Source organism: Choloepus didactylus, chromosome 10 (genome assembly GCF_015220235.1).
Source record: "Choloepus didactylus isolate mChoDid1 chromosome 10, mChoDid1.pri, whole genome shotgun sequence".
Taxonomy (NCBI): Eukaryota; Metazoa; Chordata; class Mammalia; order Pilosa; family Megalonychidae; genus Choloepus; species Choloepus didactylus.
In genome coordinates, this window is record NC_051316.1 from 115,674,656 (window position 1) to 115,686,443 (window position 11,788).

An 11,788-nucleotide genomic window follows, 5' to 3' on the forward strand; every position below is an offset into this window, starting at 1 on the left:
TTAATTTTTGTCCCCATTTTTCCACTCATCTGTCCATGCACTCGCTAAAGAGAGTGCGAGCCATAAGGTTTTCACAATCACACAGTCACACTGTGCAAGCTACATAGTTAAACAATCATCTTCAAGAACCAAGGTCACTGGGTTGTAGTTGGACAGCTTCAGGTATTTCCCTCTAGCCATTCCAACACACTAAAAACTAAAAAGAGATATCTATATAGCACATAGGAATACCCTCCAGAGTGACCTCTTAACTCCATTTGAAATCTCTCAGCCACTGAAACCTTACTTAGTTTCATCTCTCTTCCCCATTTTGGTCAAGAAGATTTTCTCAATCGCACAGTGCTGGGTCCAGGCTCATCCCCAGGAGTAATTTCCCCTGTTGCCAGGGAGATTCACACCCCTGGGAGTCGTGTCCCACGCAGGCGGGAGGGCAGTGAGTTCACCTGTCAAGTGGGCGTAGAGCGAGAGGGCCACATCTGAGCAACACAGAGGCTCTCTGGGGAGACTCTCAGGCACGATTATAAGTGGGCTTAGCCTCTCCCTTGCAGCAACCAGTCTCACAGGGGAAAGCCCCCAGATCGAGGGCTTGGCCCACCAAATTGACAGTCTTCAACGCTTGCGAGAAAATCAGCAATAACCCAGGTGGGGAAGTCCAACATTTTCACATTTCTCCCCAGTTCCTCGGGACATCCCGCAAATACACTTTTACTCTCTGCCCATATCACTCTGGGATGTGTTGGAATTTCACCCCAGCCTGTACAAACTCATCAGATCCCGCTTCCCATTCACCATGCACCTATGGTGTTCAAACAAACTGATCATACAAGTTAAATTATCTAGTGGCACTGAGGCTTTTAAATAAAGGAAGTCAAATTTTTGAGAACGTAATGCCATAGGTCTCCCTTTCGGAGCTCCTTCTTCCCTGGGGAAGAACTTGCCAAGTTGGGAAAAGTTGGTGGGACAAGCGAGGCAAAAATTCCAGCACTGAAGTTTTCTCTGCTGACTTGCCTTCTTTGCTTATTCATTTACTTTTAAACATATTTATTTTCAAATGCATGTAGTATCAGAGGATTCTTCTGTGGCCTTAAAAACAGTCACATGGATAAAGGTGGCAAATGCCAGCCCCTAATTTCTTTTTTTAAGAGAAATAGTACTGCTATGTCTCTTACTCCTAAAAGATATCACCCTCTATAAAGCAACCTAAAAGGAAGTTCTTTGGATCTTGTTAAAATCTCAGAACAAGCTGAGGACATTGAAAGCTGGATTTAACATAATGTTGTCCAAACAGTTCAAAGGTCTTAAGATAATCTCATTAAGTTTAGATTTTTCTTTTTAAGTAGTTTAAAGAATGGGTTGGGCCTAAGAGTTTTGGGCTAAAGAATGTTACTTAAGTGATCAAACTTAAGGGTTCATGAAAAGGATTTTAATTAGAGTTCTGAGAACTGATTTTTTAAATATCTGTGATTCATTTTCTGCTCTAAAAACTTCAATACCCAACATTTGGGTTTTGAAAGGCAATGCAATTGGCTACAGAAAAAAGTTGACTTTTTCTCCATTTGGTTTTGGTTTGGCTTTTGGTTGTTTCTGTTTGTGTTTTCTAGTTTGTTTAATTACAGTACCTTGCCAGGGCTAAGCTCTCACTTTGCTCAGCTGCTTTGAGAGGACAAAGTTACAATAGACTTTATTTTCTGTCTCCTTCATAGAACTTTTCAAAGAAAGAAAAGCAGTGAGCAAAGGACAAAGAGAAGAAATGGAAAGCAGGATACCAGGCCAGAGACCTCTCATGCACCAGAGAGAAACACACTGAACAGGGTTCACTGCGAGAACAGTTTCACCAAAGCAGTTTTGCTTATTTCATTCATTCTGCAATGAAAAGTAACTGGGCATCTCTCCCAAAGATGCCACAGGAGAACGGGAGCCGCAGACAAGAAACCAGTTCACGGCAGTCCGCTGGGTAACTGTCATAGCTGAAGGCCCAGAGGAGAGAGTAGTAACCTAAAAGGACCCTGGTAGACCAGAACACAGCCAAGAGAGACTTTGGAGCACAGGTAGGATAAGGGCTCTGAGGGAAGAAGGGTCATTTCAGACAAGAAAGACAGAATGAAAATGCACACCATGTACTCAGGCAATGGAGAGAATGTCTGGTGAACCGGAGTAAGGAGGGTGGGGCCGGTCTCTACAGATGATTCCAGAAAGTTTCTCTAGGGCCAGACTAGGAAGAGTCTGGTCTTGCTCTCCTTGGCAAAGGGGAGCCATTGAAACACTGGTAGGTAGAGAGTGCAGCAGAAGCAGAACTGTGGTCATCTGTGAGCAAAATGGACCAGAGCAGGGAAATTCCGGTGGGGCCACAGAGGAGGGAGATGCGTAGGACAGTTTGGAGGCTGCAGCAATAAGTAAAAGCTATAAATGAGGAGGGCTTGAACCAAGGCATCACACCTGGGTAGTAGAGAAGATATTTAAATATGAAAATGGCCAAAGTCTGTGGATGCATGGATGTCCCAGGTCAGGGAAGTGAGAGGAGGTGAGGGAAACCGAGGCTTCTAGCTTGTGAAGCTGGGGAAGACTGATGACATAATGTAGAAAAAATTACGATAAGTCTGGCTGGAGGGAGGGTAGGGGAGGTGTTCAGTTTGGGTCCTGTTGAGAAATGGGGTTGGGCTGGGAGAGGAAGACCCTCTTGACAAGAAGAGTTACTGAGTCTTCAATTGAGAGGTGAAAGGAAAAGGTCAGATTCCTGCTAATGGACTGTTCAAAAAGAAAAAGTACATCATTTATTCATTCAACAAATGCTTCTGAGCATTTTCAGATGCTAGGCAGGCACAGTTCTAGGACCTGGGGATATAGCAGTTAACAGAGCAATAGCCTGTCCTCATATTTACAGGGTCCTGGAGACCACTGCTCATGTTTTCAGTGTCAAGTCCTGCGCTAAATGCTTCACTCGGATGAGCTCAATTAATCCTCATCAATCTAAGAGGTATAGGTACTATTATTATACCCATTTTACAGAAGACAGAGAAGGCAAACTGAGGTCAGATACCTTGCCCAGCTGGAAAGCAGCACAACCAGATTACAAACCCAGGCAGCCTCACTCAACCACAAGACTGAAGACAGAAAGAGACTGGTGTATGATTCCATTTACATGAAACATCTAGAAAAAGCAAATTCAGAGAAACAGACAGACAGTAGATTAGAGATGACCAGGACTGGGGAGAGGGTGGCGGGGAGTGGGGAGCTATTGCTTAATGGATCCAGTTTCTGTTTGGAGTGATGAAAAAGCTAATGGATAGTGGTGACGGCAGCACAATATTGAGAATTTAATTAATACCACTGAATTGTGTATCTGAAAGTGGTTAAAATGGGAAATTTTATGTTATATATGTTACCACAACTAAAAAAAAATAGAGACGGGTTTATAAAGTGAGAGTGGAGGCTGAGAAAAGCTTTGCCACCTAAGAAAGTCACAATTCTCTCCTTGGAGTTATTAATAGGGATATCATTTCAAAGCAAAGGACACTTAAAATCATATCCTGCTCTCACCTTCTTAAAAAGCCATTCTGCGGCAGTTATGCACACACATCCCGGGTCAGGGTGCAGGGAGGTCCTGGGGGCCTCTGGGTGCCCAGTCCTGCCCACCGAGTCGTCGCCTTGAAACTTCTTCAACCTCTTCAGTCATCACTGCCCTCCATAGCTCCACTTCAACCCCCAAGCACTAATGGTTTCCATCACATCTTTTGCCAACTCAGACAGTTTGTGCTGAAAAACCTATTTTATAACTCCAAGGACATTACTAATTAACTTCTATACCACAAAACTTGTAATATCAGTTTGCAGAAATAAAGTCACCGGTAAGTATTTAATTCTTCTTTAAAGGGTGTCTTCTATTATTATTTTAGAGTGCAATTTAGTCATCAAAGGTTTACTCAGCCTCATGCTTATAAATTATATGGGGCAGGGATTCTACTCTTCTGGACCTACCTGTTCTGAAAGCCTCAGAGGAGGGTCATAGCTCTGTTGTCACACCAGGCACCTGCCTTGAAAGGATGATCTGTGAACATGAAGTTCCTTACCTCTTTTAGAAATCCCGGGCAAATACAGAGATTTCCTTTTATGATGCAATCAGAGGAAGAGGCAGATAGTTGTCTGCCACGAAGAGACACTGGCTTTTATCCTCCAGAAGGCTGCTGGGAAACACCAAATTCATGTTTTTGAGTTTCAGAATCTTGTCTTGATTACAGAACAAGAAGAAGAGCGGCTTTCCAATTTATCCGTGTAATACTGTTTTTTCATTGTGGTGGTTGTTACTGTTTTTTTTGAGGGGAAGGGATGCTGCCTTAGATAAATAAGAGCAAAACAGAAAAAACAAACAAACAAAAAAACACAAACCCTGATGTGCTGGCTACCTAAGTTGGAAATTCCAAATTCTGACTTACATGTTTACTTCCGGATGGAGGGTTATGGCTGCCAATCAAGGGCGCTTGCAATTCCATCAGGGTTTAGAGACCTTGGCCTTGATGGAAAAGTGGAAAACTTTGCCACGCAACCCTCGAGTCCTAGCATCCCAATATGTTTTCTTGCCGTCACAGTGAAGGATGCAGGTAGAAGGGAATAGCAGGTGTCTTTCTTTCTTTCTTTTGTTGTTGTTGTTTTTTTTGTACCCTGCTTTTTAAACGGCAAAAATTTCCGGAAAGTTAAAGTAACGGCTTCGGTCCTCTCGGCCGGGGTTGAGCCGCTCGGGGGCCACCGGAGGGAGAGACCCGGGTTCCCCGCCAAAGCACGCCCCCGACCGCACCCCAGCTGCAGGCCCTCGCAGCCCAGGGCCAAAGTCATCCTCATGGGCGTCCAACTCCAGGGACCTAGAGGGATTCCTGGCCTTGGCAGAGAGGGCCGAGTCCATTCATTCCGGGCGAGATGCATTCCAGGAATGCTTCTGTGCACTGCGAGGAGCGGAAAATCTGGGGCAGGAAATATTCTGAGGTATCTGAAAAGGTACCAGAATCGCAGGACACAAAACAGGTGACAACGATAAAAACTACGAGGCAACGGGGACTCGAGAAGGGGAGGGGCGCGCGCCCACTACCGGGTGCTGGGGCTCCGAGCCTCTCCCCAGGCCCCCTCCTCCCTTTTCCTTCCTTGCGGGGCGGGGCGGCATTTATTGGTAAGGGGGCTCGGTGGAGAGGGCGGAGCCTCGCTCCGGGCGCCCGAATCTAAATACCTCGCCAGCCTACGTTTAGCAAGTGATACCCAACACCACACTCACGTTAGAGAAAGAAAAAAAAAAGTACTGTTTGCAGAGAAGATGAGGACGAAAACATTTCCCGGCTGGAAAATTACTGATCACAAAGTGAGAAGGGGGGGCGGGGGTTAGGGGGTGGAAGGCAGGGTTGTTAAGGCTGAAATAACGGTCGCCGTTTCCTTTTCTCCTCTCGGTGTGCAAGGACGGCTGCCGCGAGGTCGGAGAGCCCTTTTCGGGAACCGGAGTCCCACCGCGTCGCGCCATTTCCTAGCCCCGGCCACTTTCCGGCCAAGGCCCTCGGGCGGACTGGACCTGTCCGGAGTCTGAGCTGAACCCAGCGAGTTGTCGTTTGACCTTTACCTCGCCATTTCACCTCTTTATGACTCAGTTTTCTCATCCATAAAGTGGAAAGGAGAATGCTGAGCTAGTGAAGTGCTTTGAGATCCTTGGCTGAAAGGTGCCTCCGCGCCTCACAGCCCACCCCCCGTAAATCTTGAGCCCTTCCACTCCCTTCCTCGCTCCTTTAAATCTCAAAATATCAAAACGACATCTCTGTTTCCCATTCCGGCCTCTTTTCCCCCTTTCCATGCACTGGAACGCCCCTCTGGCCTTCTCGGGCTTCCTGTCTCGGCCACACAGTGCTGGGCACCCGCCCCCTCCCCGACACTCACCTCCCCCCACCCCGCTCGCGTTAGAAGGTCCCGTGAGGACCCCGGCGAGGCAGGCCCAGCGCCCGCTCCGGGGCTGCGAGGGGAGAGCCGGGCCCCGGCAGTCGGATGGGAGGAGGGGCCGGATGAGTCACGCGGATAATCGCGCCCTGCTCCAGCGCGCAGACGGCGCGGCGGGCGCGTGCGGGAGCAGGGGTGGGGGCGCGCTCCCGAACCCCGACCTCCCAGGCTTCTCTGCCAGGGGCTTCGAACCCAGGGAGCCCACCGTGGCGGCACGGAAGGCCCTGATCGCGCGGCCTCCGGACCTGTGCCCGGCGTCCAGCATCCCGCGCCCGGGCCGCCGCCGCCGCCGCCGCCGCCGGCGTCAGCGCGGCTCCTGCTCGCCAGCTGCCGGGCTGGCGTCACGGCCCGGCCCGGCCCCGCCCGCGCCCCTCCCTCCCCCCGCCCCCACGTGCGCCCGAGTTTGTTTATTTAGCTGCCATGACGACGCCGGGGGGGCGCGGGAGGGAGGGGAGAAGAAAGGGAGGGGCGGGGCCTGGCGGCGGGCCGCGGCGCGCAGCGGGGAGGAGGCGGGGGGAGGGCGGGAGCCGCGAAGTTATAAGTAAGGAGTTCGCGGCGGTCGCCGGCACTTCCACGGCCCAAGAAAGCGAGCGCGGCTACGGTCGCGCGGGGAGCAGAGGTGGCGGCGGGCGGCGGCGGCCCCGGGAGCCGCCGAGTGCCCCTCCCGGCCCCTCCTCCGGCCCCCCACCCACTCACCCGCCCAAGGCCGGCGCCCATGGCCGCGCGCGCCCCGCGCCTCTTCCCGGACTTCGTCGCCCAGCCAGCAGCTCCGCGCCACCGCGTCCAGTCTCACCTGGTGGCGCCGCCCGCCCGCCGCCGCCCCGGCCACAGCCCCTGCGCCCACGGCGACAGCCGCAGCGACAGCGGCGGAGGACGTCGCTGAGTCGAGAAGAGCGCAGCCCGGCGGCCGGACCTACTTTATTCGTCTTGCCGATTGTCTATTTTTTTATAAGAGTTTGCAGGTTTTCTAAGAACTTTTGTATTTAAAGAAAGTTTTTTTAAAAGGCATCTCAAATTTATTGAATCCAAAGAAGAAGGCTCTCGGGCAGTTGGGGATTTGGGGTTTGGGCTTCGTTTCTAAGTTTTTTTTTTCCTCTTCGTTGACTTTGGGGTTCGGGTACCCCCACTGCTTAGAGCTCCCGAGGATCTTCTGGGCCCCTACATTAATGAGGTAGGTGCGGCGAGGCTCAGGGCGCTGGGGGTAGGGTGGAGCGAGGGCCGATGGCCTGGGGGATGCGCCGCGGCGGCGGCGGCGGAGACAAAACCCCCTGCTCTTGCCCCCCGGGTACGCCCCTCCCGGCCCGCAGGCAGCCACCTGGCGAGTCTGACATGGCTGTCAGCGACGCTCTGCTCCCGTCCTTCTCCACGTTCGCGTCCGGCCCGGCGGGAAGGGAGAAGACACTGCGTCCGGCAGGTGCCCCGAATAACGTGAGTGTCGCCCCGGGCCGCCGGGAGCGTCCTGTGAGCTTCTGGGTGGAGTGGTGGGGAGACGGGGAGACGGGCGGAGTCCTAGGGTCACCGAAAGGCACTGGGCGAGAGGAAGGGGTGGCCACTGCGCGGGTCCCGCAGCCTGCCCTGGACGGCCTCTGCGCGCTTGGCTCAGCTTTGAGTGCGTGTGGTCCGGGCGCTGGGGAGACGCCCGGGACACCCACGTTCCCCTCGCGAGCGGACGGCGGGGCGGGTAGTGGCTGAGTCCCCCGACACACGCTAGTCTCGAGGGAGGCTGGCGCGTAGGCGGCGCACGGGCAAAGCCTCGGTGTCCAATTCCGGGGGTGGCGGGAGCGTCCTCGGCACCCGGCAGGGGAGAGGACTGGGACTGGCTAGCCCCCGCGCTCGCTCACATGCGCTCGGACAAACACAACCCAACATCCCTGACACCGATGCACCCGCGTCTCCCACCCGGTTGTGGGCCGAGAGAGATTGCAGCGCTGGCGCCCAAAATCCCCGAGCGCTGCCTGTCTACCCATTCCCGCTGCCTGGGCGGTGTAGGCGCACCGGCCCCCTCAGCATGTTGGGTGGCGCCTAGGGACCTCCACTGACGGACTCTCCCCTGTCCCCGCAGCGCTGGCGGGAGGAGCTCTTGAACATGAAGCGACTTCCCCCGGTGCTACCCGGCCGTCCCTACGACCTGGCGGCGGCCACAGTGGCCGCGGACCTGGAAAGCGGGGGAACCGGTGCGGCTTGCGGCGGCAGCAATCCGGCGCTCCTACCCCGGAGGGAGACGGAGGAGTTCAACGATCTCCTGGACCTGGACTTTATCCTCTCCAACTCCCTGTCCCATCAGGAGTCGGTGGCCGCCACCGTGTCCTCGTCGGCGTCGGCCTCATCCTCGTCCTCCCCGTCGAGCAGCGGCCCCGCCAGCGCGCCCTCCACCTGCAGCTTCAGCTACCCACTGCGGGCCGGGGGCGACCCGGGCGTGGCGCCAGGCGGCTCGGGTGGCAGCCTTCTCTATGGCCGAGAGTCCGCGCCCCCTCCCACGGCGCCCTTCAATCTGGCGGACATCAACGACGTGAGCCCCTCGGGTGGCTTCGTGGCCGAGCTCCTGCGGCCCGAATTGGACCCAGTGTACATTCCGCCGCAGCAGCAGCCGCCAGGGGGCGGCCTGCTCGGCAAGTTCGTGCTGAAGGCGACGCTGAACACCCCCGGCGGCGAGTACGGCAGCCCGTCGGTCATCAGTGTTGGCAAAGGCAGCCCCGACGGCAGCCACCCGGTGGTGGTGGCGCCTTACAGCGGCGGGCCGCCGCGCATGTGCCCCAAGATCAAGCAGGAGGCTGTCTCCTCGTGCACCGTCGGCCGGCCCCTGGAGGCCCACTTGGGCACTGGACCCCCGCTCAGCAACGGCCACCGGCCACCCGCGCACGAATTCCCCCTGGGGAGGCAGCTCCCCAGCAGGACTACCCCGACTCTGGGTGCCGAGGAACTGCTGAGTAGCAGGGACTGTCACCCTGCCCTGCCGCTCCCCCCGGGCTTCCATCCTCACCCCGGGTCCAACTACCCACCCTTCCTGCCTGACCAGATGCAGCCGCAGGTCCCGCCGCTCCATTACCAAGGTCAGTCCCTGGGATTCGTGGCTCGGGCTGGGGAGCCCTGCGTGCGCCAGCCGTCCTGGGCGCTCGGGGTGTTGCTGACCCCACCCTCTTCACCCCTAGAGCTCATGCCACCCGGTTCCTGTATGCCGGAGGAGCCCAAGCCAAAGAGGGGGAGAAGGTCGTGGCCGCGGAAAAGGACGGCCACCCACACTTGTGATTACGCGGGCTGCGGCAAAACCTACACAAAGAGTTCTCATCTCAAGGCACACCTGCGTACCCATACAGGTAGGGGGGGCAGCTGCTGCGGATCGGAGGGGGGGTTGCTGTCGAGCCCCATAGGCTACCTGGACACATCCCCGGGCCTCCCTTGGGATGTGGGGCGCAGTCCTATCTCCTTCATCTCCTGGGATCACCGGCGAGGAGAGCAAGCCGGCGCCCACTTCTTTGCCCAGGAGCATTTTTCCTTGTTGGATGTTTATCAGTGCTTGAATGTGCAGTTTTGTTAGGCCTTTAAAAGGCAGGGAGATTCCGGCCATGTGTGTGAACCTCTTGGCTTGAGCAAAGCGTTGCCCTTATAATCAAGAAATTATACTTTGCGGTGCACAGGCACGGTTGGCTTTTTAGAAAATTTCTAGACTCCTCATTGGCTGTTTTCAAGAATTTAATGTTCACTTTTGCTGAGGAGATTCTAACTTTAGATTGTCAAAGCAGAATATTTCCACTTTGATGAAAGTAGGTACATTGGGTCATTTACATGGAGCATCCATTAAAATAACATCAGAAACTTTGGTACCGAAAAAAATATATATCTTCCTGTGGTTTTCTAGACCCAGTGTAGTGACAGAGGATATTATTGTTTGGTTTGGCCAGGGAGAGAGGGAGAGATGCATTATCAGTCATAATTTCCAAATTCATTCTCACTGCTGTTATGCTTTGGCTCAAAAGAATTAAAATGTTGGCCACACATACCAAGGTGTAGTATCGGTTTAGGTGGCGTTTGTGTTTTCGATAATTATGTAATGTAAGTAAAAAAAAAAAAAAAAACTCAACACAAAGGTATTCCTATTTTTGAACTGAAAATTAAATATGTCCTTTCAGTAGCATGATGACACTCCTGTATTCTTTGCAATTGGGAAATAGGGGAAGTTGGTTTAATGTTTGGCCACCAGTTATCCCAACGGCGTCAAGGGCTCTTTCCCCTTTTGCAGGTGAGAAGCCCTACCACTGTGACTGGGACGGCTGTGGGTGGAAGTTTGCCCGCTCGGATGAACTGACCAGGCACTATCGGAAACACACGGGACACCGCCCCTTCCAGTGTCAGAAGTGCGACCGGGCTTTCTCCAGATCGGACCACCTCGCCTTACACATGAAAAGGCACTTTTAGATCCCAGACGGTGGAGATGACCCGCGCTGCCGGAGCAGAGTTCAGTATTTCTACCTGTCACACTGTCTTCCCGGTGAAGGGGGGCGGGGACCCAGCTGGAGAGCACTACAGTCATGGCCACCTTCGCAGCGAGTCAACTTGTGAATGGATAATCAGGAGAAATGAGGAAACCAAAGGATACAAATGCAAGAACAGATGGAGTCTGTGACTGCATCTTCTGTTCATTCCAATTCTGAATCCAACTTGAATATTCCCAGACTTAGGAAACGCCAAGGGGGTGACTGGAAGTTGTGGATATCAGGGTATACTAATTAGATCTGTGCATTGGGGGGAGGGAAGGCCACATTCCCTTGAATCATGTTTTCGATGCAGTATAAGTATAAAGATCACCTTATATTCTCTTTGCCTTCGACAAGCCATTATTATGATATTAGAAGAAGAGGAAGAAATTCAGGTACAGAAAATGCGTTTTAATAGCCTAACTGATGGTGCTTAGTGGATCTTGGTTCTAAAGGTACCAAATGAGGAAGCCAAAGTTCTCAAACTGCTGCATACTTTTGACAAGGAAAATCTATTTTTGTCTTCCGATCTACGTTTATGACCTAAGTCAGGTAAATACGCCTGGTTTACTTTTAACATTTGTGATGCAGACAGTCTGTTTAAGCACTGTGGTTTCAGATGTGCAATAACTTGTACAATGGTTTATTCCCGAGTATGCCTTAAGCAGAACAAATTTTTTTTCTATATAGTTCTTTGCCTTAATAAATATGTAATATAAATTTAAGCAAACTTCTATTTTGTATATTTGTAAACTACAAAGTAAAAAAAAAAAACGAACATTTTGTGGAGTTTGTATTTTGCATACTCAAGGTGAGAATTAAGTTTTAAATAAATAAACCTATAATATTTTATCTGAAAAATGGTTTCATTTTTTTATTTTTCCCCCCTGAAAAAGCATGTACTAGAAGTTGCAGTGTAAGCACTGTGGGGTGGGGGGCGGTGAGGGGGGGCGGTGAGAAGCACACTAAAAAGCCAGCTTTCTCACAACAGGGATTTAAAAAGACTTTTTTTAGCTACTTTTACTGTAAGGTACTATGGATGTTGTAGGGATGAGAACCTGGCGTGTGGGAAATTACAGAATTATTTTACCTCATCAGGTTTGCTCTTACATATACTTGTCAACTATTATTTTAAAAGTCCATGAAAGCAGTTTCTTGGCTTGAATTTGCTCAGTTTAATATGAAAAACTCATAAAATAAACGAAACACCTTTCAGTTTAACATTTTAAAAAATCTTTATGGTTTGTCCTTAATTAAAATTAACTGAAAATACAAAGCTGTTGTCTCCGTGGAGGCCTGGCCTTGCACGTCTCGCAAAAATTTGAGTTACAAAAGAACCTTCCCACAGCTGACAA

At 52.0% G+C, this 11,788-nt stretch overlaps 1 protein-coding gene and 1 long non-coding RNA gene across 4 annotated transcripts; one reads left to right on the forward strand and one right to left on the reverse strand.

The window, feature by feature from the left end:
- Nucleotides 1–399: 399 nt before the first annotated feature.
- Nucleotides 400–5,860, reverse strand: LOC119505295. The gene is made up of 3 exons (XR_005210710.1): nucleotides 4,431–5,860; nucleotides 4,068–4,181; nucleotides 400–443 (listed from the first exon to the last, which is right to left on the reverse strand). It is a non-coding gene; the product is annotated as an uncharacterized LOC119505295 (long non-coding RNA).
- A 683-nt stretch (nucleotides 5,861–6,543) lies between these two features.
- On the forward strand, nucleotides 6,544–11,287 carry KLF4 (Kruppel like factor 4). Of its 3 annotated transcripts, none has more exons than XM_037797223.1 (4): nucleotides 6,544–7,132; nucleotides 7,269–7,389; nucleotides 8,024–9,275; nucleotides 10,199–11,286. In XM_037797223.1, the coding sequence occupies exons 1-4, from the start codon at nucleotides 7,128–7,130 to the stop codon at nucleotides 10,372–10,374; spliced, it is 1,554 nt and encodes a 517-aa protein (XP_037653151.1). In that variant the 5' UTR covers nucleotides 6,544–7,127; the 3' UTR covers nucleotides 10,375–11,286. The 3 variants fall into 3 exon arrangements, with proteins under 3 accessions (XP_037653151.1, XP_037653152.1, XP_037653150.1); XM_037797224.1 differs by lacking the exon at nucleotides 6,544–7,132 and having other exon boundaries at nucleotides 7,151–7,389; nucleotides 8,024–9,011; nucleotides 9,111–9,275; nucleotides 10,199–11,285; XM_037797222.1 differs by lacking the exon at nucleotides 6,544–7,132 and having other exon boundaries at nucleotides 7,151–7,389; nucleotides 10,199–11,287.
- Nucleotides 11,288–11,788: the final 501 nt, after the last annotated feature.